This window comes from Loxodonta africana, chromosome 3, assembly GCF_030014295.1.
Source record: "Loxodonta africana isolate mLoxAfr1 chromosome 3, mLoxAfr1.hap2, whole genome shotgun sequence".
NCBI lineage: Eukaryota > Metazoa > Chordata > Mammalia > Proboscidea > Elephantidae > Loxodonta > Loxodonta africana.
The window spans coordinates 40,935,853-40,963,850 of NC_087344.1; the positions used below are offsets into that span (position 1 = coordinate 40,935,853).

General features: G+C 52.0%; 2 protein-coding genes across 2 annotated transcripts; one reads left to right on the forward strand and one right to left on the reverse strand.

Annotated features, from left to right (window-relative positions):
• Nucleotides 1-19: 19 nt before the first annotated feature.
• Nucleotides 20-13,549, reverse strand: KLHL21 (kelch like family member 21). The gene is made up of 4 exons (XM_064281177.1): nt 12,479-13,549; nt 9,528-9,933; nt 5,175-5,247; nt 20-3,655 (listed from the first exon to the last, which is right to left on the reverse strand). Exons 1-4 carry the CDS (start codon nt 13,497-13,499, stop codon nt 3,362-3,364), a joined length of 1,794 nt encoding a protein of 597 aa, XP_064137247.1. The 5' UTR covers nt 13,500-13,549; the 3' UTR covers nt 20-3,361.
• A 7,813-nt stretch (nt 13,550-21,362) lies between these two features.
• On the forward strand, nt 21,363-27,392 carry PHF13 (PHD finger protein 13). The gene is made up of 4 exons (XM_064281178.1): nt 21,363-21,667; nt 24,008-24,109; nt 25,914-26,448; nt 26,971-27,392. The coding sequence occupies exons 1-4, from the start codon at nt 21,629-21,631 to the stop codon at nt 27,195-27,197; spliced, it is 903 nt and encodes a 300-aa protein (XP_064137248.1). The 5' UTR covers nt 21,363-21,628; the 3' UTR covers nt 27,198-27,392.
• The last annotated feature ends 606 nt before the right edge of the window (nt 27,393-27,998 follow it).

Below are 27,998 nucleotides of genomic sequence, written 5' to 3' on the forward strand. Positions count from 1 at the left end.
AGACAATCATACAATGACATCAAATGTGTAGGAAATATTTTTATTTCAAAAAGTTTGAAGGCATCCTACAACTGTACACAGGATTCTGGACATGTAAGCCTACAGAACAAACAAAAATAAATACACATATCTGCCCCACACTCTGGGGTGGAATTTGATGTGGACACTGGAGGGAAGGTGCCCTCCACGTAACAGAACCTCTGAAACCATATAAATATAGAATATTTTAGTAGATAACCATTAAATACTAGTCACTGGATCATCATAACTTAGCTTGTCTTGTAGACGGAAAAGTTCTGTACACACAACATAGGGAGACAGTCACATCCCCAGCTGGCCCGGTATCTGTCCCAAGGTCAGTGTACAGATGTCCTGAAGGGGTGGGGACTCTTGTTGCCTAGAACCCAGGACAAAGGGGAGCAGAGAGGGGAGGGAGCAGAAGTTTCTGAAGGATAAGGTCCTGGTGGTGAGGACCCAGGCAGTTCTGGCAAGCAGACATGGGAGGGGGACACAAACCTAGCCCTATCCCCTTCCTCACTGGCCCATACCAAAATCATCCATTATCTGAGCAGCCACTGTGGTATGATGATGGGCAGTCATGAGAAAGCAATCAACAGAAGTAGGAGTACAGAACACTGGCTGCCCTGCAACCCACCCCCAGGTTCCCTCACCATCAGGAAGCTTCCCAAAGGAACACCAGATGGATGCCTCAAACTTCAGGGAACCCATGAGCCAGCCTGGGCAGATTCTAGAGCTGGAATGCAACCATGCGTGAGCTAGAAAGCAAGGATTTCCTGCACTCTTGTCCCAACAAAAAAGCTTTATACCACTCCCTAAGTCAGCCCTCGGAAAATCCTTGCCCTCTATAGTGCCATCATTATCCCTTTCCGGGGGGTGGTACAAAGAGCTACAAGGACAGCATATGCCCGCCCACCTGCCCCGGGCTGCAATCCTCACTGAGCCTTCTCAGGCTACTGAGGGAGCCTCTAGCAGACAGGCCTGGGGGCGGTGAGAATGATGCCCATGCAGCCAGGCCCTGAGAAGGGCCTCCTAGTCGCACCTCCCAGAAATGACCTTGGTCTAGCTGCTATCACATCTATCAAAAGCTCCTCGAGGGGCAGGCTGCACAGAGCTCTGTGCCTGGTATATATCTGGGGACTGATCAATCCAGCGATGGGGGACATGGCAGAGCCAGGAAGTGGCCTCCTCTCAGCCCCACCATCCCCTGCCATGGCACCTGGGCAGCCCAGGCCTTTCTGTCTGTAGGAGGCCGACAGCCAGCATCACAGTGAGCAGACAACCTCTTCGTGGGCACAGCCTGCTAGGCAGGCACTGGGGCCAGAAAAACCCCATGTAGTCCCCTGGGCTCAGCAGCCCCCTTAGACATGAAGGGCTGAAGGAAACAGCCATCTTGAACTGAGACCACAGCTAGGTGCGGGGATGCAAGGGCAGGCAAGCCCTGACTCACCCAGGGAGTACAGAATTGGACCAGGTGCGGTGAGGGGTGGAGGGGCCCCAGGAAGCAGAAGACCCAACATCCGAGCCCAGGCACAGGCTTGGGGGCCAAAATAAGCACCTCAGACAGAGGCCTGACCCTGAGGGGCTCACATCCACTTCCACGCTGCCAACAGGAGTCCCCAGCTGCCAAGGTCTGACCCAGTGGACACCCTCACAGGGTACTTCCCCCTGCCACCCCGCGCCTTCCCACAGCACTAGGTGCACAGGAGGAGCTCAGCAATGACAGAGTGAATGACCCTGTGGGGAGTGGTGGCTGCTCTCCCTTCAGCCCTCATTTCAGGCAGCATGCCAGAGGAGCCTCATGAACATGTGAGAGCAGGAGGGCAGATGTCCCAACCAGGACTCCCGCCAGAGGCCCTAGGAGAAACTCAGGCAACAAGGCTTCTGCTGGGACCACACGTGCTACCCTTAATAAAAACGATTTTAAGTGCAATTTGTTAAGATGGTCCTAAAACGAATCTGTTTTTCTCCTGGTAAGAACACAGCTCCAAAAGTCAGGTCACTGGGAAAAGGCTACTCCATGAGCATTTCCTTTTAACTGATTAATAAGGAACATGCAGGCCAGATGTCCCTGACTGGGAAGGAAGGACAAATTCAATCAAAGGCTACTTTGGGCATCAAGAGAAGACAAACCACCCAGATCACAGGGAGACAACCAGGGACTCCCTGAGCCATGGTGTTTCCTTGAGGCTCTCCCTGCCCTCTGCTTCTGGATCTGGCCTTGAGCTTCTGAGAAACCTCACATCATCCCAGCCCCACAGAAAGATTCAGCAATGGCACTTTGATAGACTTAAAAATGAAATAAATCCAACCCTGCTCCTAGCTTCTCCCCTTCTTTAAGAAAGGGTGAACTGCAGGTATTGTACACCCTTGAGTCAGTCACCGAGGCTTCCCGTACAGCCAACAGGATTCTCCAGTTGCAGGCACACCGAGGGCTTGGGCTTAGGCTAGGGCTCAGGGCAGGGCCCCAGGAACTCCATAAAAGCGTCTGCTCATTTGCTGGGCTGGGCTCCAGGAGACTCCCAGTGTCATCCAGAGAGGGCGCTGGCCTTGTACTTGGAGATTTTTGCTTCCTTTATCAGCCCAGGACACAGGCCCAGCAGCAGCTTCCATGCCAGGTCAGGAGATACACTGGCCAGCTGGGAGGATGGGCAGGAGACTCAGCCTCCACCACAGCCCATGTGCTCTGGACACAGAAAGACTCCTTCAAAGTCACCCTCCTGTTCACATTGTCCTGCACCCATCTCCACAGGCCCCACCGCTGTGAGAGAGACTGGGTGGGAGACCCTAGCAGGGCGAGGAACTAGGTATGCAGACCCTCTTCCATCTGGGGAGCTGGCCCTTTGGGAGGGCCAGTACTGGACATGGAGCTGGGGAGCCCTGTGTATAGCCAGGAGCTGCTGAGCCCTGGTGCTCCAGGCCCAGATGAGGATACCCAGGAAGGCAGGCCTAGGTCATTCTCAGGCTCCTCAAAGGACCCTCCACCTGTCCCCCAGAGGTGGCCTTTTCTCCTGAGGTAGGAGCAAGTAGGCAAAGGTGGTGGCAGCAAGAGGGGTGTGCGCTGCAATGGTTAGCTGGGGACCCACAGGAGTGAGTCAGAGACGTGTGCTGGAAGGGGGTGGTGGCTCTTCTGTGACCAAGGGAGAGGCATCTGTGACCGGCTCCGGCTCCAACAGCCATGACTCTGGGCTCCAAATGCACAGAAACTTCCCAGGTGGTGGATCCCGAGGGCCTGCACTCCACCTGGGGAGCCCAACCTGTCCTCGTGCATGAAGGAGGATCGCTGTCCCCCCCACAGGTGCTGGGTCACCGGCACTGAGGCCCTCCCCGGGCAAGGCCAGGGCTAGTGCAGCTCAACCAGGTTCTGTGGCTGCTGGAGGCGGCCCGAGTTCACTTCGTGGCTGCCACCGTCTAGCTCAAAGCCGCGCCCACCTGAGGGCATCTGGGGCATGAACTGGCGGAAGATGCTGACGCTGCCATGCCAGAAAGTGGGCTCTGGGAGCCGTCCCACCACACTCCAGGCTCGAGTCTCTGGGTCATATGCCTCTACCACATCCGAGAGTTCAAATGTATTGTCGTAGCCGCCAGAGACGTAGAGCTTCCCACCTAGGACGGCCAGGCTGCCCCCGACATGCACCTGTGGGCCAAAGAGGACAGGTGAGGGAGGCTGGCATCAGGGCAGGGCACAGCCCTCTCCCAGGCTGGGCCACAAGCATCTCACTGGAAGCTGTCAGTTCTACAGAAGGGGAACCACAGCACCTTCTGGAAGCAGTACTGGGAGCCATCCTGTGCAGAAGACTTTCCAGGGAACAACTTAGCTAGGACTGGCTAACATCCTGCCTATACCTGGCCAGAAAACTGGGGGACTCCCCAGGAATCAAACATCATGTTGGGACTGGCAGGTAATCCTTCCCTATAGCAGTCAGGGCAGCCCCTGTGGACACAGCCAGAGTTTCCCTGGGCACAGGTTGTGCCCCACACGAGAGATTATCTCGTGTGAGCTCTGCACCAACCCTCTGGGAAGGGACTACTGCTTTCCCCACCTTAAAGATGGGGAAACTGAGGCTTGCACAGGTGACAAATGTAGAGCTGGGGCCTGACCTTGAAGCCTGGGGTCTAGTCCATCTTTCCCAAACTTGCTACAGTGCATATGTATAGCCTACTGGATGTAAAACAATAAAGTTACAGATGCCACATGTAAAGAAAACGTTAAGTTGTGATGTCAGAAACTGTGACATCAGCCATGCAGAGATCTCATGAGAACACATTCGGGAATTTTAAGTAAGATGGAAAACGAGGACCTAGAAGGGTGCAAATAGGTGTCGGGGACTAGGAAAGGTGCCCAGTGGCCGAGCCTTCCAGGCACCATCACCCACTCAGGCTCAGGCAGCTCCCTGCCAACGAGCAGTCTTCTCTGCAGCTGTTTGGGCATACTGGTGTCCTGTTTCAGGGCACATAGCAGGCGCTCAATAAACGCCCACCCAACATCAGTTCCTGGGGGTGGGGGCAGTGAGAGTGGGTCATACTGTCTGCCCTCATCTCCTCTGCTGCTCCCTTGTTCACTCAGCCACCCTGAGCTGCTGGCTGGTCCATGAACACACCAGGAGGCCATCTGCACAGGGTGTTCCCTCTGTTACAACACTCTTCTCCCAACAAGTGTATGACTCACTCCCACACATCCTTGTGGTCTCTGCTCAAAAGTCAACTTAGCAGTGAGGCCTAAACAGCAAAGTCCACTCCTTCCCCCACCCCGGTACCCTGGCCCCCTCCCCTAGCAGTTACACAGGGTGCCAGACGTGGCATTCTCCTATTGACCATTGCCATCTCCCCACTATGCTATTGGCTCCATGAGGGCCAGGACTTCTGTCGGCCTGGTTCTCTGCTGTGCCCTCAGTGCCTGGAACAGTGCCTGCCTGGTGGTGTTCAATCAGCATCAGCTGAATGAATGAACTCAATGAGCTGTGTGGGCCTAGGATCTTATTTAACTTCTCTGTGCCTTAGCCGATCCTCAAGGGCAACTCGAGAATAACAGAACCCCTTCTGTTGGCTCCACACAGAGCTCTGCCCACCACCACTGTCTATCAAATGATGACAATACTTCAGGTGAATAAACGAGTCCCGCCTGTCTGTCCAACGCGGCATGTCAGGAAACTCACCTGATTCATAGACGGGATCTTGTCCCACTCGTTCTTCACCGGGTTATAGACATCCACCTCGGCGGAGTCATCCCTGTGGAGGAAGCGAGGGAGCAGCTGGTCAGGGCAGAGAGGAAGCACCCTGGGTGGGGGCAGGGCTGACTGAGTCGGGTACCTGAGCACAGCCCCGGAGGCCCCTCTCCTGTGGGGGCCTTCCGACCACACATCCATCAAGACAGCTAGGTTTCTGTGATGCCACTTGGAAGCCCTGCTGGCCGGGCAGGACCATATCCTGGTTCTCAGGCACCAATTCCAGGTGCTCATGCCAGCCCAGCCCTGCTCAGGGCTCCAAGGCCAGGACCCAGCCTTGCTCCCCAAGCCCAAAGGATGTACCCCTTGACTACTTACACCCTTGGCTGGTTCTCTACCATGTAGCACCGATGTAGCTGCCCCAGCCCTCACTGAGATCACACTAGCTTATTTCAGTGCTTGGACTTAGCACATTCCTTCCCACATCAGGCTTCCAAACTCCCCCCTCACACCTGCCCCTCCAAGTCTCCTACTTATCCTTCCCATTCTGACTTGAGCCTCCTCTTCAGGGAACCGTCCATGGCTGACCAGTCCAGACCACCTCCCGCTCCTTGCACACCCCCACATATCCTGGACTGTTCCTCGACCACTGCCCTGACCACCACCATAAGCCCCCGTGCCCGCCTGGTTCACTGCTGGGTCCTCGGTGCCTGGCATGATAACCATGGTTACACGAATGAAGAGACCAGTAATGCCCTGCACTGTGGGGCCAGGATCCATCAGCCTGTGTGACCCCCTCCTTTCCCTGCAATAAAAGGCTCAAAGGCACAGCCTTGAAAAGCAAACCTACTCCTTGAAAAAAAAAAATAGTGATAGCAATAGAAGAATTATAATGACCACAGATCAGGGGTGTTACTGGTTAAACTGTGTTCCCCAAAAAGATATCTTCAAGTCCTAACCCCTATACTTACGAACAAGACTTTATTTGAAAATAGGGTCTTTGCAGATACAATTAAGACCAGGCTGTACTGGATTAGGGTGGACCCTCTAGATTAGGTATGGCTGAAGTTTTTGTAGAAGGAGAGGCAGACACACAGAGAAGACGGCCATGTGAAGACAGAGGCAGAGACTGGAGTGATGCAGCTACAAGCCAAGGAACGCCAAGACTGCTGGGAGCCACCAGAAGCTAGGAGAGAGGCAAGGAAGCACTCACTCCCAGTGCCTTCAGAGAAAGCACAGCCCTGCTGACAGGTTGATTTCCGACTCCTAATCTTCAGAGCTGTGAGACAGTAAGTTCCTGTTGTTTTAAGCCACCTAGTTTGTGATACTTTGTTACGCCACCCCTAGGAAACTAAAAGGAGGGGTCAGCAAACATTTTTTGAAAGGCCAGACTGAAAATATTTCTAGCTTTGTGGACCAGATGGTTTCTGTCACAACTACTCAACTCGGTTGTTGTGGCGCAAGAGCAGCTGCAAACAATACGACAAACCCTGACTTCTGGACGCTGAAGTCTGAATTTCCTATAACCTTCCCATGTTGCCAAACAGCATTCTTTTCATTTTCCCTCCAAATATTCCAAAGTGTAAAAGCCATTCTTTGTGGACCATACGAATGATAACTGAAAAGTGGAACCTGCTAGGCTGTCTTCCCTGGGCTTTCCACTCCCACCCCAGCAAAGACCCTCAAGCTGCAGCCAAGAGGAGCCAGGCTCTTTCCTCGGCTGGACCTGGCGCATCCAGCCCAGGAGCCACCTCCCATGAAGATGAGGGCACTGCTTGAGGGGAGGGATCAGCTGGTCACTGCCCAGAGCCCAAGACAGCAGACACCTTCAATAGTCATGAATATGACAGTTGAGAAGCTGCGGCCCCCATGCAGCACTGGTTGCCTCCCTGGAGACAGCACCTTCTGGAAGGAGCTGCCCAGATAGGCAGGTGTACTCTGGGCCAAGAGTCACCTGCTTTGTGCACCAAAGCTCAAGAAGCCCTGAAGTGCTGTGAACAAGGGCGACTCTGGGATCAACACTCAATTGGCACTAGACCCAGACTCCAGGCCCCGTCCTGGCTCTCAGGAGCTTCTCTCTGCTGCTCAAATAACCTCCACTCAGGCCAGGTGCCTATTCCTCACCCAGGAAATTCTATGGTCTGCAGTGTGCGGGCTGCTGGGGAGACTGGGCCAGGGCCCCTGGGGCAGAAACTGGGGCCCGTCTCCTCCCACCCACCCCTTAAGGGAAAGGTTATACCCTAACACTTTCATATCAGACAGTTCAGCAGCTGATGAGTGACCCAGACTAGGAAGGGAAGCGGACAAGCCTGACAGGGACAGACTGGCCCTTGGGCACGTCTTGCTCCAGAACCTCAGGATGGGGAGGACGTTCTCAAAGACACTTGTCCTGGAATTGCTGCCGAGGGGCTGGGGCGGAGGCCCTGGCATGCTGAGAAGCTGTATTTATAGCATCCTCACCCCCCTCTTTGAGGACACCTACTACGGCTCGGGAAGGAGAGTGGACCAAGGGTCAGGTGCTGTTTTATAACAGGCTCAGGAGCTGGCTGAGATTCCAGGGCTTTCTTGGAGAGGACCAAAGACCCCTGGCACATGGCGACGCCAGGCCCCTTGGCCACTCATGTGACGAGCAACCCCACAGTCATTCCCAGTGGTACTTGCTCACCCTGAAAGCCCAGTTTGTTCCCTGCAAGAAGCCTCAGGCCAGGACTGGAGAACAAAGACCACTGCTACTCAGACTGAAAGGGGGGAACCAGAACAAAGAGCTTACCTCCACCAAGATCCCAGTTTAAATCCCAGACCAAAAAGGGGACAGAAAGGACAGTCATTCATAGCCTCCCCTTCGTCCCTGGTCCCAGGAAGGGTCTGGGTCAGGGAGGAGAGCAGCAGGCATGTACGTACTTATATACCTACGCACGCATGAACGCACGCACACATACACACAGAAACTGCCTGTGGCGGACAGGGAGCTCCTAGCTCCCTCCTGGATCCCCGCTGACCCATAAGGAGAGGGCACTTGGCTATGACCAGACAAAGCCTTTAAGGTCAGCAGACACACGGTGACCACTGGCTGTCACTGTCCACTCCGTGCTGCCTCCTGCCCAGCCCCGCTGTGAACATAGTAACGTTAGACTTGGAGATCTGGGTTGGACGTCCTTGGTTCAAACTGGCACCACCACTTAGAGCTCGTCGCTGTCAACAAGTCCCTCTAGCTCCCTAAGCCTCTCTTCTGCCATCTGTGCATGGGGACAACAGCAGCGCCCAGATCATCAGACAGTCGTGGCGATCAAATGTGGATACACGCACACGGGGAGAGCAGCAGAGCTCACCCATGTCCACACACACACACACAGCCTTGGCACGCGCTAACACTGTCATCATTCCTACAAGAGGCTCTGGAATCCTTCTCCAGAGCTGCTCAATACCAGGCCCCTCCCTGGTCCAGAGCAGCTGCAGGTCCCCTGGAGAACGCCACTCAGGCCTCAAAGACTGACAAGCACTCCTGGTGTTAGGCCTTGGGTGGGCAGGTGGCAGGAATCGGAGTGGGAATGCCTCCAGCCCAAAAACAGAACCTCCTGGAAATGCTCAACATCAAAAAATGAAAAACTCACACCTGTTGCCGTGGAGTCAGCCCCCCGACTCACGGCAACCCCGTGTGCCATCCAGCAGAACTGCCCCATAAGGTTTCCTTGGCTGTGACCCTTACAGCAGCAGTTCACCAGGCCTCTTTTCCATGGAGTCACTGGGTGAATCTGAACCACTGACCTTTAGGTTAGTAGACAAGTGCAAAACACTTGTGCCATTCAGGCTCAACATGCAAGGATGCTTCACATAGTGGTGGTGGGAGCTGGTTCCTTACCTGCCTGACCATGGACCCTCCACTTTGCATGTTAGGGGGGTGAAGGCCACACCTCCCCAGACTCAAATGTGCAAACAAGCTCTTCTCCAGCCTTTGTCAAATTCAAAACCCCTTCTAGATATGACAGATTCCTCTAACAAATGTCATGTGAAAACAACCAGGGCTCTTAACACGATCTTCCAGATGGAGTCCAGCAAATAGGGACAGTTTTATTTGGCTTCTATTAACCTCATAAAAGTTCTCTGAAAGGACCTAACTCCAACAGACTTGGCATCACCTGACCAAGACAGTAAGGAAGCCCATAGAAACTGCTCTAAGAAATGGGCTGGAGCAGATGCTCTGGAGTCAGAAAGACCTGGCCTTGATCCCAGCTCCACCTCAGTCTCATCTGGAAATGGGGAGAACTGTGGTGATGTGCTTACTAGCACACGGCCTGACCTGGTGTAAACGTTGGGCAGACAGCAAGGCGGCATCCAGGGACTCACCTGACAAAGTACATGAGTCCATTCAGCGTCACAGTCTTGGGGGCAAACGACCAGGGTGGGAGCTGGCCACAGTCTACCAGGGACCATAGGTCCGTGTCCGGGTGGTAGCACTGAATGACCATGGTCTCCTTGCCGGCCAGGGAGCCGATGGCATAGAGCCTGCCACGGCAGGCGGTGGTGGAACAGTTATCCATGGGGTAAGTCATGGGCCGCAGGGCTTCCCAGGAGTCGGCAGTGTGGTCGTAGCGCTCCGTGCTGTCTGCGGCAACCACGTAGAGCAGCCCATCCAGCACCGATGAGCTGTGGTACTCGCGGGCCTTCAGCATGGGTGCCACTTCCGTCCACTCATTCACACTCGAGTTGTATCTCCACACGCAGTCGTAAAGCCTTGAGCCGTCAGACCCACCTGCCAGGGACACAATGGAGAAGGTCAGCTCACGCCCACCCGGTGTGAGTCAGCCCATCCAGAACCTTCCTAAACTTCAGTGGGGCCTTCCCTGGGGAGTGACTAACCTCACTGAGCTTCAGTCTCAACATGTGTCCAAGACTTGTCTTCTCTCCCCCTGGCCAGCCCAGGCACCCCACTGATGCTGACCACTGGCCAGGGGCCAGGACTGAACTTCACCCCATCAAACAGTGCCCTGCTTTGTGCCACACACCTGCTAGCTAAACAAAGGTCCCAGAGCGTCAATCCCAGATACACTGTGAAGCACCCCACAACTGGATGGGGATACTAGGTTTCTGTTACTTCTCTTGGGAGCCGCAGTGTGGCGTGTGGTGGGCAGGGACATGCTCAGTCAATTCTAGGCTTCCTGGCAGGCCTGACCCAGGCTGTGCCAGGACAAGCAAGAGATCTGATCCTGAAAGTAATGCTCTGAAGGAGGCTTCTGGGGCAGGTATCGGAGATGTGTTCTATTTGTAAAAGCTCACCAGACTGTTCAGGTTGCTATGTATTTTTCTATGTGAATCTTTTACTTCAATGCTGTGTTGTTGTTACATGCTGTCTTGTGCATTCTGACCCACAGTTACCCCATATGAAAACAGAGAACTGCCTCACAGGGCTTCCTAAGCTGTAATCTTTGCAGAAGCAGATTGCCAGGTCTTCTTCCCTCAAAACTGGTAAGTGGGTTCGAACTGCCGACCTTTCAGTTAGCAGCCAAGTGCTTAACACCACTATGCCACCAAGACTCCTTTTTATTTCAATAAAGAGTCTAAAAAAAAAAAGAGTGGTGCCGGATGTATCATAAAGGAAAACCCGAGGCCTACTCAGGACACCAGAGTCCCTGGGTGGTATAAATCGTTAACGCATTTACTATTAACCAAAAGGTTGTAGGTTTGAGTTTACTCAGAAGCACCTCAAAGAAAGACCTCGCAATCTATTTCCAAAAAAATCAGCCACTGAAAACCTTATGGAGCACAATTCTACTCTGACATACATGGGGTCGCTATGAGCCGGGAGCACCTTGACAGTAACCAGTTTTTTTATTCAAGACACCAAAATCTCCACGATCCCAGGAATCCTGGGAGATGTGGGATCTTCTCCGAGGCTGGCGCCACCAGACAGAGCAGCAGGACATTCTAGCTTTCTATCGTCCTGAGCTTTGAAAGGAAGAAGATAAAGCTCTAGCACTTGTAAGTCGTCTCTGCCTGCCTTCTTCCTTCCAAGTGAGGAGGGTGTCAAAGGCAGCTGCAGTCGCTCTCTCACTTATGGAACCCCCTACAGGCAGCTGTAGCGTGAACAGACCAGTTGCCTAAACTCCAACGATTAGCTGCTCAGCTGTGACGTTTATAGAAGAGTGTGCAGAAGCAAGGCAAGGCTGGCCAATCTGGGAGTGAGTTCTCTGTTCAAAGCCACTGGCCAGACTTCAGACGGGCCATGGTCCCCAACCAACACCAGCCATCTTTAGATTGGAAAGAGGACAGATTCTGGCAGAGGCTGGACCCTGCTCCACAATCCATGGAGCTTTGTCCAAAGAGCCGAGCATTCCTCTGGCCAGGCTGCACGCCCCCTGGCCAGCTCAGAGCTCCCCCAGAGTACCAGAACATTTGCTCCAGGGGGAGTTTCCTCCTGAATGTGCCAGACTGGGCAAAGGGGCTGTGCTAACTAGCCCTGAACCTCCCCTGCCTGGTAACAGGGCTACCAAAGCCTGACTCGGTTGGGTTCTTTCCTTATAAAGCAGTCAGAGAGGCCGCCCCTCCTCACACCAAGGGAGATAGTCTCATGTGCAAACGGAATTCATAGTTAATAAAAAAAAGTGGGAGAGCCCAGGACCAGCAGGCAGGGGCCCGCCCACCATGACTCTGCAGTGTTTTGGGGTCTGGGCCAAGTAACTGGAAGAAAAACTAGGAGCATGTGACTGTGTTTACAGTCTAGGAGCTCAACCTAAACACCATGTGACCCAAGCACAGCTCCTAGGGGTGGGTGCCCCAGCCTGGGGAACCTGGTCACCAGTGACAAACCAGTGAGTCAGGAGTCTCCTGTGGCCCCAAGTGAGGGAGAAATCCCCGTGACAGGATGGCTGGGTGTCTCACAGGGCGTCAGCCTTGGGCCTGTCCCTGGACTGCTAGGGGAGAAAAAGAAAGCACCCATTGTGTGGGGTAAATGCCCCAGGACCTTCCAACCAAATAGGGGGCACCTCCCAGCAGGAATCGGGCTCACCCAGACAGGCACAGCTACACAGAGAACAGTGGCCCACAAGCAACTACTTGTTCTGGCTCATACAAGGGCCCTTTCTGCCGGCTGCAACTATCAGCCCTAGAAAACGTCACGGGTACCCGTCTGCCAGCCTCGCTTAGGGGTGGCAGGAGGAAGTGCCCGTTTGGACTCAGGTGCGGTCCCAGGAGATCAGGTTTTGTAGGTTTCTCCTCAAGGTATATGTCCTCTCCCAAAAGCGGAGGCGGCCAGGCCCTGGGACCCCTACCTCTCTGAGGCTACAGTCCCTTTCACTCACCCGTCACATAGATGTCGTTGCCCAGCGCCACGATGCTGTAGCCCCCGCCCAGGTGGTCGGGGAACTCGGCCAGGTAGCGCCACTGGCCCGTCTGAGGGTTGTAGCAATCGACGGTGACCAGCTCATCACAGTCCTGGTCGCAGCCGCCCACGAGTACGAGGATCTCGGCGAGGCCGGTGGAGGGACGCGGGCGCATGCGGGGGCAGGGCCCGCGGTCGTGGCGGTCGTAGCGTGCTGCCTGGAAGTCGCGCGCCTCGCGCAGTAGACGGAGGCAGGGCGGGCAGCGCGCCACCAGCGGCTCGGCCTCGACGTGAGCCAGGAGGTAGAAGCGGCGAACGAAGGGCAGGCGCACAGCCTCGAGCAGCTGCGGCCAGTGTGCGGCGCGACGCGGCGGATCAGCGCGCACCCAGCGCAGCGCCAGCTGGTAGGCCGCCTCTTCCTTGGGCACGCACAGCCCGTCGTCTCGCAGGTAGCGCAGCAGGCGCGCCAGCGGCAGCCGCTCCAACTGTTCTGCGCCCAGCTCGCCCACGTGGCGCAGGATGAAGCGCTGCGCCGCGCTCGCCAACCCCGCACAGCTGAAGGCCTCGGCAAAGTCCTGCATGTCCAGGCAGTTGGCCAGGTCTAGCTGCTGCTGTAGGAAGGCGCCGCACGCCTCTTTCACAGCCGGGAACTGCAGCAGGTCGGCGGCGCGCAGCAGCGGCTCGGCGTTGTCCCCGCTCACCGCCACGCGGCCGGTGTAACTGAAGTCAAGCAGCAGCTGCAGCATGTCGGGCGGCACGCCGTGCAGCCGCACCCGCTCGGCGCGGCTCTCGCGCAGCTGCCCCGCGAACATGGCGCGGAAGTAGGGGCTGGCGGCCGCCAGCACGGCCCGGTGCGCCGGGAAGTCGCGCCCGCCCGCCGCCTCCAGGGTCACGTCCAGGAACTTGCGTTCGGCGCGGAGCTGGCTCAGGCCGCGCAGCAGGCTCAGGGCGTGCGCAGGGTCCGAGAACGGCAGCACGGCCAAGGGTGCCGGCCGCTCCATGGCGCCTTCGCTACTCGGGGACCGCGGCCGGGGCCTGCGGAGAGATGCTGCGCACTCGGAGCCGCCGCGCTAAATATGGCCGGGCGCGGGCGGGGGCGGCAGGGCGGGGCCCCGCTGGTACCGCCCACTTAACCCCCGGCTGCCCGGGCTCGCCTTCCGGCGCGCTCCCGCCCCCGCGCTCCGGCTGAGTCACTGGTCCGCCCGCGCCCGGCTCCTCCTCCGCCCTTCCGGGGCTCCCTGCCGCCTCCGATGACGTCCGGGCTGGGGGGAACGGGTGACAAGTGTCTGCGCGCCGGGGAGCGGGGCCTCCGAGCTTGCGCACCGCCCCCCGGGCTCCGGCCTAACGCTCAGGAGCCGAACGCCGTGCCCGGCCCCGAAGCCATCCTGCGCGCTCCAGACTTCCCGACTGCTGGGAGCCTGGGTACAATGGTTGTTTTTTTTTTCTCCCGAGTTTTAATAGTTCAAAAGGTTGGTGGTTAGCCCTATCACAGGCAGATTTCTCACTATAGGATGATTCTTACGACTCAGGAAAAAACGTGAACGACGAAGACGTGAACAAATATACTGATTTTTAAGTGGTGGTTTTTCTTGGAGCATCTATGAATGACATGGGGCTATATTCCAGAAAACTCCACTGTTGCTGCAGGAGTTTCAAACTATACAGTCATTACTTTTAGTTAGCCAGCAAGGAGTCGGTTTATCCTCCCATTCTTAGACTTTCAGGCTCCAGGGCCACTCTCCAGAGGGAAGAATCCTGTCTTAATGAAACTCCCTGACCCCTGACCTCCCAGGCGGGTTTTCCTATTCCATGAGAGGGGCACTGGGGGTCCAGGGACAGGGCCTTCAGCTCAACGGCATGCAGGGTGCCCAGCATCAACCCCGCTGCCTTAAACAACAGGGGACGTGGATCTTTCAGAAATGTTACAGCCACTTGGGCGTGATGGCGAAGCACGAATCCACCAGGAGTCACTTTAAACGGTAACTTAATGTGGAATAAAAAAAAATCCCCTTACTTGGAAGCCTTTTTTCCTTCGATTTAAAGTACACCCTGCTAAATTCAGAGAAGACCCTAATTTTACCTTCACCTGAGGTTGCAAGAGGAAACCGTGGTGGTGTAGTGGTCGAGTGCTGTGGCTGCTAACGAAGGGGTCAGCGGTTCGAGTCTGCCCGGCGCTCCTTGGAAACTCTATGGGGCAGTTCTACTCTGTCTTATAGGGTCGCTAAGAGTTCTATAGGGTCACTAAGAGTCGGAGTCGACTCGATGGCACTGGTTTTTTTTTTTTAATGTTGCAAGATGAAGCTTGGGTTTTTTGCTAGTTACCAGCCCCACCCACACCCTGCAGGCCCTTTATAGACATTCCTGATGAGCAGCCCACGTGTGTCCGGGGGCAGGCCTGCCTGCTGCCAGGAGCTGGCTGTCATTTTTTAGTTCCAGTTAAATCCAGCTCAACTTTTGGAGAAGACATTTTGTTTTTATTCAGTCTTTGAACCTAGAGCTCTGGCCTTTCACTCCCACCTGGGAATCTCTCATCTCTCATCTTGCTGTGAGAATGTATCTGAGTTTCAAGGTCAGCCTGGGAAGCGCAGGCCTAAGTAAGAAAACAGGCAGGTACCCGGCAGCAGCCTGTTGCCCATAGATGGACTGTTCACACAGCTATTAACGGCAGCAGCAGCATTCCCGGGACCAGGAGCCCGGCCAATCGCTTACTTGGTCAGGCTTTGTGACAAGAAAGTCTGAGGAGCCAGGAAGTGGGATGATTGTAGCGAAAAACACTATAGTCCCTCTGGATCAGAACTCATCAACTCTGCATAAACTGGATGATTAAATCAGTAATGTTTCTGTGGTCAGAAATTGAGGACAATTTTTTTTTTTTTTGTATTCCTAACAACGGGGATTATTAAATCATGTTCCAGTCTTATAGATGAATGATGTAGATATTTATTGAAACGGAAGGATGTTCATGTTATGGTGTTAAGTTAAAAATCAAATTACACACATTATGATCCATGTCATATGCCTAAATAAGTGGGAAATATACATTTGCTCTAGTTGGTTAGGTTTGTTGATTTTGTCTTTCTGTGTTTTAGTCGGTACTAAACATATATGACCTTTGTATTAAATAATAGAAGCCTAAAAGAAAAGAATTTAGCTCTTGAGAAAAACAAGTATGATTAACAGCCTGGACATAACAGGGGAACTCTTGAAACCATGTGTATATATCTGAATCAATAAAGGAATGCAGCTAGAAAAAGATATAGACCTATCAGCTGTGGTTGGAATTCTAAACAGCCTACTAACCCAGGCATGCCATTTAGTTCCTTTTTGCTCATCAGCCTCATGAATTCAAAACGGGAACTCAAGAAATTAATTCACCGAGGTTATGACAATGTGATTGTCAGCAAATAAACATATGATTAATAGTGTGTTTTAAACTCCTTGAAGACTGGGATTGCACAAACACTGTCCTTTGGTGAAGATGTTAATTCTAGCCTAATAAGCAAGAGTTGGTGGCAAACTGTATTTATAAATTCAACTACAATGAAAGTTGTAGAAGTTTCTCTCTTCTAAAATCATAAAAACGGTCTTTGCTTTAGTAATTTATGATTATATATGATTTAACAATAATAAATTATAATTTCACTACTGTCAAGTCAATTCCAACTCATAGTTACCTTCTAGGACAGAGTAGAACTGCCCCACAGGGTTTCCAAGGAGTGCCTAGTGGATTTGAACTGCCAACCTTTTGGTTAGTAGCCACAGCTCTTAACCACTATGCTAGCAGGGTTTCCCCACTGTCCTGATGGTACTTTTTAATTGAAAAAATTTAAACTAATTTTGATGATATTTGGATTCTAATATTAGACAGGACAAGAGGTGCTGTTACCCCCTTTTTTCCTTTGAGAACACTTAGGGACAGATACTTCAGCATTTATGGAATCTGAAGAAATTGCACTTTCCTTTAATACCCTGATTTTTTCTTAAATCTGGGCAGCCCAAGGTGTGATTCGTAATGGTTGCTAAACATCCCGTTAGCTATTTATTATCTTTATATTTTACCTTTACAACCCATAATGAAAAAAATTCATTTGTTTCTTTTACACACAGGTTATTTTCCTGACTACATGAAAAGCTGACAACACACAGTTAAGGGGTATTTATTAATGGTTTAAAAATTCACACATATATGTTCACACAGTAGTAAAGATACTAAAAGATGCAAACAATTATGATTCTGAGAAATTCACTTTTTTTCTCTTCTGTAAATAGAAGGGAGAAAACTGAGGGTAAAGAAAGTTCTTAAACTATTAAACTGAACAAACAGTTGCCAACACCAGAACATAATTCAGGGAAAGATAAACCTTTGGTTATGTTCACACCCATACTCAAGTGTAGTTTTAAAACGGGAAGAAAGCTTTCCTGAATGTTCCCCCAAATGAATGTAGTGTAGCCTTCAGTGTGATTTAGGAAGGTGAAGCTATATTTGGTAACCAAATTAAAATAACTACATTCTCAAGTTACGTACTGGGAAACCATGGTATTCTTAGTATTTTTAAACTTGTCACAACCTGTACTAATGTTGGAGTTTTCTTCCTCTTTCCTTAAGTAGCTATAATCATCTGAGAATTAGCATTTAGCAGCAGGTATAATTTTTTCTTTAAAGCAGAAAACAAAGAATCATAGACTCCAGGGAGTTGGCTACTTTGGCTAATCCTCTTGAAGTAATCATGGAATTCTAGATTCACTCTGTGGAGCCCGGGAATAGTTCTACCTGAGAAATAAACTAGAAAAATCAAACAAATCTAAGCATGTCCTATAGAGAAACCCATTGCTGTTGAGTTCATTTCGACACATAGCAACCCTATAAGACAGAGTAGAACTGTCCCATAGGGTTTCCAAGGTTGTAATCTTTTCAGAAGCAGACTGCTACATTTTTCTCCTGCAGAGCAGTTGGTGAGTTCAAATCACTGACCTTTAGGCTAGCCGCCAAGTGCTTAACCACTGCATCACCAGGGCTCCTTGTCATAGAGAAAAAATCAACGTTATTAATCCACAGCCATGAGTTACGCTATCGAATTTGGGTCAATTACTGCTGTTATAGTCCTTTTTTGAATCTAGGGATGGGATGGTAAATATTAATGTCTAACCCTTTCCAAAAGGCAAAATTTCTAAGGGCAGTCAAAGGAAGGAGACAAAAAAATATCCGTCTCCATGAAGTCTTCTATTTCAGTGGAGTGGCAGGCAGGACGACAAGCACAGTACAGAATGTACTGCTGGTCACGTCTGTGTACTAAGAATTTATCGAAGAACTATCTATTGAAAATCTACTCTGAGCAAGTGTTATCACTTAAGGTCTGAAAACCTGTCACATGACACAGTTCAAGTTGAGCTTTACAGACAGTCCCCAGGTTATGAACAAGATCTGTTCCTAAGTCCATCTTTAAGTTGAATTTTTAGGTAATTCAGAACAAGTAATATGGTTTTTATTTAATGTCAGTTAGTGAGATACCTGTCTTAGTATGTATCTTATCTATGAATACAAAACTTGAGAAACACTTCCAAACTGCACAATGTTTTCATGAGCATCACAAAGTAGTATGTTCGTTTATTATTACCAACCATTGTATTTAAGTCAAATTTTTAATATAATGGCCCTTATGGCAGCCCATTCTTAAGTAGGAGTAGTCCGTAAATTGGATGTTATGTTGGTAACCCTGGGATTGCCTGTACTATCTTCATAAGACTGAGTGGTCCAATATAGGTCCCGGAATTCTAGGCTGTTTTGTCATGAAGCTCTTATTATTTTGAGCAAGTCCTTTATTTCATTTGAAGTTTGATAATGTTTCTTAACCTGTAGGGGGAAAAGGATTTAATGCTTATTATGTGAAAAATTATACCACAGGCTGTGATAAACAAACAGAAAAACAAAACCAGAAAACAACAGGTGTTGGTGAGGATGTGGAGAAACTGAAACTCTCATCAATTGCTGATGGGATTGCAAAATGGTACAACTGAAGTGCAAAACAGTTTGGCAGTTCCTTAAAAAGTTAAACACAGAATTATCATATGATCCAGGATTCCATACCTAGGTATATACCCCAAAGAATTGAAAGCAGGAATATAGATACCTGTACACCAATTTCACTGCAGCACTATTCACAACAGGCAAAAGGTAGAAAAAGCCTAAAAGGTCCATCAACAGAAAAATGAACAAAACGTTATATATTCATAAAAGTAAACCTGGTGGCGTAGTGGTTAAGAGCTATGACTGCTAACCAAAAGGTCGGCAGTTGGAATCCACCAGGCGCTCCTTGGAAACCCTGTGGGGCAGTTCTACTCTGTCCTATAGAGTTGCGATGAGTAGGAATTGACCCGAAGGCAGTGGGTTTGTTTTTTTGGTTTATATATCCGTAAAATGGACTATTACTCAGCCATAAAGAGAAACGAAGTCCTGATACATCATGCTACTATATGAAAAAACCTTGAAAACAGTTTGCTAAGTAAAATAAGTCAGTCACAAAGGAATAAATATTGTATGCTTCCATTTCTGTGAAATGTCTAGGAGAGGTAAGTGTACGGAAACCAAAGTTTATTAGTAGTTACGGGGTAGATGAGGGAGCAGAAAAGGGGGACTCACTGCTTTGGGGATACTGAGCTTCTATTAAAAACCAAACCCGTTACTGTTGACTCGATTCCAACTCATGGCGACACTATAGGACACAGCAGAACTGCCCTATAGGGTTCCGAGGGAGCAGCTGGTGGATTCGAACTGCCAACCTTTTGGTTAGCAGCTGAGCTCTTAACCACTGTGCCACCAAGGCTCCAAGCTTCTATTAAGGGTGATGGGAAAATCTGGAAACAGATAATAATGGTTGAACGACATGATAAACATAACTAATGTCACTGAATTATACATGTGAAGAATGTTGAAAAGGCAAACAATTAGTTACATACCTATCTGCCACAGTAAACAGACAAAATTATACCTTAGGGAATGACGATCAGTTGTAAAAGGCATTTCACCTCTAAGAATTATTTTTCTTGGTATTTACACCTTTAAACTACAATTGGCGAATGTGCTTAACTGTTTCTTATTTAGGCAGAACAAGTCGCTCCTGGTGATTCTGACCCTGGGTAGCACTGCCTAATCCCATGACATTTACTGTGGCCACAGTGATCAGAACGACATTCCAAATCTGTGGCTAAAACACCTGAATGTGATAACTCTGCAAGAAATTGTTAATGATGTAAGGACAGGACATTTCCAATGTCTCTGTTTTTATCTAATTAGCTTTCTAAAGCATCTCAGTTTGTTATCACCTCTGAGGAGCCATCCAATGGGCTATGCTACTGCTGAAATAAAAAGCAATAATGATACAGTAAACTACCAGGCAGTTTGAGCCATGCAGTAAAGCTAAAAACTTCACGGTTTAGAAGTATTTGCTAAGATAAACCTAAGTCTCTTCACCACCGAATGTTTCCATCAGAAGTATTAGTCATCTTAATAGCAATAGCCAACTAATTTAGCATTCACTGCCACTCAAATATATCATCGTTTGTGGTTCTCCTAATTACCGTTTTGATTTAGTCTAGCCAAGAGTTAATTGTCTGACTTTAAAAAATTTTGTTACTCTTCCTTAACAAAGTTTGTCTTCGAAGCTACCAGACATGGTATTCAATTATCTGCATTTTGTACATAGATTTTTCTTTCCAATGGTTATTAAAAATATTAAAGAATCTCAGGCTTCCTTTTGGTAAACTCACGAAGACTGTTACTGTTCAACCAAGTGGTCAGAATCAATTAACCTTCAAATATAGAGTTGTAAAATACTCTGCAGCTCAGCATTTACTTTAAAACCCTCAAAATATCAATTAACAAGAAGTAGGTGTTAACGCCAAATATCGCATACCGTGGTGCTTTTACCTCATTTTCGAGTGCTGGAATCATATGGAAAATACATTAAAAAAATGATCTATGAAAGTGAGCAAACAAGGACGGTCCCAAGGTTACGCGAAGAAAAAACGCGGGTTTAAAACATTTTCTAAAACACTGATAGCAGTAACAGTTTTTATAAATGCTGTAACCCGACACTCAGAAGTGAATGCTACAGCCACCAAGAGCCTCGAAGTCCTCCCAATCCCGTTGGCCTCGGTCCGCAGTCCCCGTGGCCCTCGCGGTCACCAGGAGCCGACGACAAAACCGACATCCGCGAAAACAAGTTTTCTCCGCCCGGTGTCGGGCGCGCTGGGCCGGCCGGCGACTCCGCCCTAGACGAGCGGAGCCCTGGCGAACGGTCCCGTTGCGGGTGCCCGCCGCCCCGCCCCGGCCGCGGGAGACCCTAGCCTACAAAGAGGCGCGAACCCCGAGCCCCAGAAAAGAAAGGCGAGGCGCCAGAAGGTGCCCTCCAGCGCTCTCCGCAACCAAGGCCTCCGGCCCCGCCCCCACCCGCTCGGCGACTCCCGCTGCCCGCCCGCGACGAGGCGCTGTCGCTTGCGCCGCCCCTCCCCCCGCCGGCTAAGCTAGCGCAAGCCCCCGCACCTCCCCCGCTCGGGCTGCCTCGAGTCCCGGAGACACCGCCTCCGCACACCGCGCAGTCGCCGCGCCGCTCTATGGGGATTGGAGTCCTCCAGGCGGGCTTTGTGCGCCACAGCTACGGGGCCTAGAACTACGACTCCCACAATGCCCTGCGTCCGCCCACCGCGCCACGCCCCCTCACCGCCCGCTTCTAGTCTCCCACAGACTACATTCCCCGACAGCCCCCGCGGCGCTCCCTCCCTCCCTCCCTCCCTCCCGAGACACGAGCCGAACTGGGCGTCAGGTCGGGGAGCCGGTCGGGTTCCCGCTCGCTGCTGCCGCCGCCGCCCCCCGCAGCGACTCTCCCGCCTCGCCCGTTGCGCCGGCTGTGGGAGCAGCATCGCGACACTGCTCGGCCGTGGAGCCGCCAGCCCGGGAGCACAGTGCCCGGGACGCGACACGCCGAGCCCCCCATATCCTCTAGCTGAGGCGAACCCTCCGGGGTCCGCCCTCGTCCTGCGCGGCCGCCGGAGCCCCCGGCCCCGAACGGCCTCGCGTTCCGGCGTCCGCACTCCGGCCCCTCCACTCCCGCAGCCGCCGCCCCCCGCCCTGAACATGGACTCCGACTCCTGCGCCGCCGCCTTCCATCCGGAGGTGAGTGAGGGATGCGCCTGGATCACCCCCGGCACCGCCACCGGGAGCCTGCGCCCCCGTGGGCCGGACCCCCTAGGGTCGTGCGCCGCTTCCCTTCCCCCACCTATCCCCCGCCGCCCCCCGGAGCCCAACCCCCGCCCCCCGGTCGGGCCCGCGCCCGTCCTCCCGCCGGCCTCGCCTCGGTGGCCCTGTCCGGAGGTCCGCGTCCCATCCTGCGTGCCTCTCCCGGGTCGCTGCGCCCACCGCTCCCAGGGCCGCCGCTCCCGGCCTCCTAGAGCCCGGGACTTGTCTATGCCCCCAGCCCCTCCCCCGCCGGCCTGTCTTACCCCCTCCCCGCCCCTGGGACTCGGTCCGACCCGTCGCCCCTCGTTCGTACGCCCGCGTCTGTCTTCTGTGAGGAGCTTTCTGTCCCCCCTCTCAGAGGAGCTGGCGGCCCCCTGCGGCAAGGAGTGGGCTCCCCGAGGCCCCCGCGGCGCCCCTAATCCCGGGGGCCCCCGCCCCGCCCCCTGAGTCGGCGCCGAGCGGAATCGCCCCCGCCCCCTCGGCGCTTAGGGAGCCTCGTCCTTCGAGGTCCCCCGCCTGCGGGGCTCGCGCGGCCCCACCCCCCAGGCGCGCTCCGTCCCCCGCCCTCCGGCCCTGCTTGCTCCGCCCTGGCTCGGTCCCCCCCTTCCGGAGATGGGCCCTGGGTCCCGGTCACCCTCCTGGCGCCCCTGACCCCCGAGGTCGGCTCTGCCCGGTGCCGGGGTCGGCGCGGGGGGAGGGGGAAGGGGAGGCAGTGCCCTGGTTTATCGCCCGCCTTCACCCGGGGGTTGCGCGTGGCCCCCACCCGGGACCCTGCAATCCCGCCGGCCCCCCGCGTCTGCCCCTCCCCCGCGGTGGGCCCCGCACCTTCCGGGCCGAGGCGGCGGGGGGCGGCTTCCGTGAGCGGGCGGCGGAGAGGGGGCCGCTCCGCCATCTGCTTTTCCTGAAGGCGGGCCGGCGGGCGCGGGGTGGGGGCGGCACGGAACGCCCGAGTCGGTGCCTCCCGCGCGGGCCTGGGAGCTGCCTGTTCCGCGTCTGGGTTCCTGACCCACTTTTGCACGTTCCCCGGCGAAATAAAAGTTCCTCCCGAGAGTTTAGGGACCGAGCTTAGTCCTCAGAACCGGCCAAGAGGGACGGGCCTCAGTGTCTCCTGGGGCTGGGGGCAGGAGCTTGCACTGTAGGAAGCGCTGGAGGCCGGGCGTCTCCAGTACTCCGGTAGCCCGAGTGTCCTTCGATCCGAGCGTACGAGGGGCGGGGGAGTAGGCGGTTTACTAAGCCAAGTGGAGAAAATAAAAGTAAACGGAGCCTCGGGAAGAAAACCTGTGGGCACTGCCTGTGCCGCTGTCTTCCGAGCACCTCTCTCCCGGGGAGGGGCTGTGGTGGGCTGCCCGGAGCTAACCCTCCGCTTCGCTTTCACTCCAGCAGGGCAGTTGGTTTCAAGGCTTTAGAAGTGTTAGCTGAACACGTAAGGATGGGGAAGGGGGGGATAAATTGCTGAAAGAAAATCTCTGTAAAAAAACTAGTCAAAAAAACCAGAGTGAAGCACAGTCGTTTTGTTTAGTAGCAGATAAAGGTTTTTTCTCCTTGTATTGCTTTGTTTATGAAGAGAAAAATTCGTTCTTGTTACGAGGTGTTTGTGGTTCAAAGCGGGAGAAGACACATAAGCCCAGACATGTAATAGTCCAGTTTAAGATGTACAAGTAAGACTAATAAGAAAACTTCTGTTTTGTTCTTTGAGTCAAGAAACGTTTGTGTGCCAAGGACACTGATGTTGGAGCAATGGAGGGGAACAGAACATGTTCCTCTGAAAGGAGAGAGAGCTTGGCAGGAGGAGGGGGCCCTCAGCAGCCCCCAGGCAGGGAGGGTCCCAGGCCTGAGTAAGCCCTGAAGGTTAAGCAGTTGGTTTTGTAAGTCACTTAAAATACTTAAGTTATAGCTGCAGCAGGAGTTTATTTTCAAAATGGGAAATCTGTAGCAAAAACAGTAACTGAAGCTCCTGATAGGCCGCAGAGACTAATAGATAATGCAGAAAATGCCACATGAGCGCTAAGAAATAGCCTCTTGTACAAGCTTTTATCTCCTAACCAGTTTCCCAGTATTCCTGGCATTAAATCGTAATATTCTTTTTCCAGCTTTCTGAAAAGTGTTACTTCTTGTCCTGAGTTTACCTTAACCCTGTTTCTAGAGTGTTTGTCAATCAGATAGTGCATTTTTGAGCAGTTGACAATAAAAACCTCAGCTTGGCTGATTTTGTTGCTGTTATTCCACGTGTAAGAGTGTCTGCTTTCAAACACACCCTGTTTTCTCGTCTCTTAACAGGAGTACTCACCTAGCTACAAGAGGCGCAGGACTGTGGAGGATTTCAACAAATTCTGCACTTTTGTCTTGGCTTACGCTGGCTACATCCCTTATCCAAAAGAGGTAATCCTCAGAGCTTTCTAGACGTTTTCGTTTGTGTAGTCAAATCAGAGTGCCTTCACCTCATGTTCTTGAGGGTGACAAGACAGTGACTTCATGCCTGATGATGTCACATTTTTTAAGTAGCAAAGTTATTGGGTGCTGTTGAGTCGATATTCTACTCATAGTGACCCAATGTGACAGAGTGGAAGTGCCCCGTGGGGCTTTCTAGGCTGTCCTCTTGACAGGAGCAGATCACTGGGTCTTTAATAGTTGGGCAGAAATCTGTTTCTTGGAAACAGACCAGCCAGGAAGTGGTTCCTGAAACTATTAGAAATCATTTAATAAACGTTTAAAGTTTTAAGAGCCTTTGAAAGTAATGTTATGTGTATTTGATATTTACCTGTTGTTAATAATACCACCATCACCAGTTCTCACCAAGTGGTTCTGACTCGTGGCAATCCTGAGTGTGTCAGAGAAGAACTGTGCTCCATAGGATTTTCAAGGTTGTGGCTTTTCAGAAGCAGATTGCCAGGCTTTTCTTCTGAGGTGCCTCTGGGTTGGTTCTAACCACTAACCTTTCAGTTAGCAGCTGAGCACTTAGCTGATTGTGCCATTCAGGGACTTTGGCTCTTAATGATAGCCGGTAGTTACTGAGTGCTTATTACAGCCAGGCACTATTCTTGCTTGTAATAATAGGAGGTAGGCGCTTTATTAAGGGAGCCCTGGTGGTTACAGCCTTGGAAACCCAATGGAGTAGTTCTACTCTGGCCTGTAAGGTTACTATGAGTCAGAATCAGCTCAACGGCAGTGGGTTTTGTTTTGTTTTTTTCTAGTTGCTTTATCTACATTTTAAAGATGTAGAAATTGGGGAACAGAGAGGAGCCTGAGCTTCAACCAGACAGTCTGGCTCTGGGTGCACAGTGCCCTGTCTCTCGCTAAGCATCTGGGTTGCTGTGCGAGCCACATAAAAAAAGAGTCCTCCAGGACTCAGGGCCAGAATCCCATTTGAACAGGCTCTCCACTTAACTGAGGGGAATTTTTCTTTGCTGAGAAATAAACAGGACAGTGAACCAGATTGCCACGTTCAAATTTAGGGGTCTCCTTTGTATTGTACCAGGCTAAGAAGAAAAGAGACAAAATCGCAGCATTGTTTATAGTTTCCATTTCTTACATAGGGGGCGATGCTGCTTTGTACCTAGTGCAATGTTGCTCCTATTTGCAGATAACGTGCTTGAATGGTCTGCAGTAAGCACCGGGTTTAGCTCATGGCTTTGGTGCAGTAGTTAGCTACCTTGAATTTGTGATATTTTGAGATGTCCTCAGTTTTTTAAAAAGTGTCGAGAAAGTCTCGAAAACTAATTTAAGTTCACTTAATTAAAAAGCATATCCCTTGGGAGTCCAAGTGGAAGGAAAGATTTTACCATCAGAAAGTTGAGAGGGTGTGAGAAGGTGTTTTCAGAGTCCATTTCCGTGGATATTTATTGAATAAAGCAGTTAGATGGTTTATTAAAGGATCTCTGGTGGTGCAGTGCTTAAGTGCTCGGCTACTAACCAAAAGTTCAGCAGTTAGAACCCATCAGTCACTGCTTCTGTAAGTTCAGTGACGGGAGGCAAAGTTTCTCTGCTAGGGGCTCTTGCTTTCCCTGGAAAGGCTCTTTAAGCTACTACTTGACACTGCTTCTCAGTTCTAATGCTGATGAGAGCTGAGAAGCTCAGGGTTGGGAGAACCCACCACTGGAAGCCCCCGCCTGGGCCGGAGCCGGCTCCGTCTCATGGGACTGGTCAGAATAACTGGAACCTCTGGTCCTCTGCTCTGTCCTTTCAGGAGCTGCCTTTGCGGAGCAGCCCCAGTCCTGCCAACAGCACTGCTGGCACCATTGACAGCGACGGCTGGGATGCTGCATTCCCCGACATCGCGTCTTCCATGCCCCTGCCTGTCTCTGACCGCTGCTTTAGCCACCTGCAGCCCACCCTCTTACAGCGGGCCAAGCCCAGCGACTTCCTCCTGGACAGAAAGAAAACTGACAAGCTGAAGAAGAAGAAGAAGAGGAAGCGGAGGGATAGTGATGTGCCTGTCAAGGAGGGGTACATGGGGAGCTTGCTGAAGCTGGAAGCTGCCGACCCATATGTAGAGACCCCCACGAGCCCCACCCTGCAGGATATCCCCCAGGCCCCTAGTGACCCTAGCTCGGGCTGGGACTCCGACACGCCCTCGAGTGGTTCTTGTGCCACAGTGTCACCTGATCAGGTCAAAGAAATAAAGACTGAAGGCAAACGGACTATCATCCGGCAGGGAAAGCAGGTGGTGTTCCGGGACGAGGACAGCACCGGCAATGATGAGGACATCATGGTGGATTCAGGTGAGTGGGCCCGGGGTGATGCAAGTGCTTACTGGTTGGTGGGTAGGAGAGGGGCTACTTTAGGCAGGAATCTCATAGTTCGTCTTTTTGTGGCATGTGTACATGCACCAGGAGCCATGGGGATCCTGTTCACGGGTGAGATGGTAGCGTGGGTCCCGCCATCTCCGGGGAGAAGGGCAGGAAGGGGCTGGGGGGGCATACCAGGATGCTTAGGGAGAAGTTGATCACAGAGACAGCTGAGATGCTAAGAGAAACCTAAGAATGTAAAAACAGCATAGTTCATAAATAAACATCTCATTGATAATTCCTGGTTACCACACAACTCACTGCTCTTTGTTGTGCATTGATTGCTTTTTCTGAGAAAGTGTCATTGCTGAATGAAGGTTGAAATAGTTTTTATCTGTGGAGTAACAGGTCTCCCGGCAGCTCAGATGCTCTGTCCCATTGGACGGGCAGCTTTCCTGATGGAGAGGGACTAGGAAGAGCTTTTGTTCCCTGTCTCATGTCTTCCTTGCTTTTCAGATGACGATTCTTGGGACCTCGTCACTTGCTTTTGCATGAAGCCATTTGCGGGCCGCCCCATGATCGAGTGTAATGAGTGCCACACCTGGATCCACTTGTCCTGTGCGAAAATCCGGAAATCCAACGTTCCGGAAGTGTTTGTCTGCCAAAAGTGCCGGGACTCCAAGTTTGACATCCGCCGTTCTAACCGTTCCCGAATGGGCTCCCGGAAGCTGTTTCTGGACTGACTGCTGACACGTGAGGAGACTGGGCAAGGAATTGGAAGGGACTGTGGGCTCTCTGGCCCATTTCTTAGTTGAGCACAGAACTCTCAGCTCTGTTGCGGGCAGACCTCTGCCATCCAGGTGCCTAAGCAAAGGACAGGTTGTCCAAGGTCTAAACTGTACATAGCCAGTGACCGAATAAAATCTTTATTGGCCAAAGCTGCTGCTAGAGCTGTGTTCTCTGCAGTGGAGGTGGACCGAACACCCAGGCTCAGTGGGGTTTGGGTCAGCGGAAAATGAGGGTATATGGTATTGTGAACTTTCGATATCGTTGTTAACAAATTCCCGCCGATTGGAACAAGTGCTAGCTGTTATTCCCCGCTTCCACTGTGTTGGGGAGAGGAGGTCTCAGTTTCCCCGGCCTGTTACGTGAACAGCCATATGTGTAAGCTTTTTCTTGAGTGTGAGTCTTTTACCATAAGTGTCTGTACAGCAACCATAAAAGGCCCTTTCCCTGGTGGCCTGCCCTGTCTACCTGCCTCAGCCACCACAGGGTCTAGCCCCAGTACTCTGGTCTTGCTGTGAGGACCCCTGGCATGGCAGGTTAGTTAATGATTCCTAGGTTTTTTTCTGTTTATTAAAAGGGACAGTATGTGGCCACTTCTCTGTGGAAAGAGGGTTGGTTGGGGGGTTGAGGTGACCTGTGTTCATAACGCAGTTTCCTGTTTTGCACGATGTAAAAAAATCTTGTCTTTTTGCACGATACAGCCAGTAGTGTTGGCTGAGTTCTTGATAGGGGCCCTTTTGCTCCAGTCGTGTTTGAGG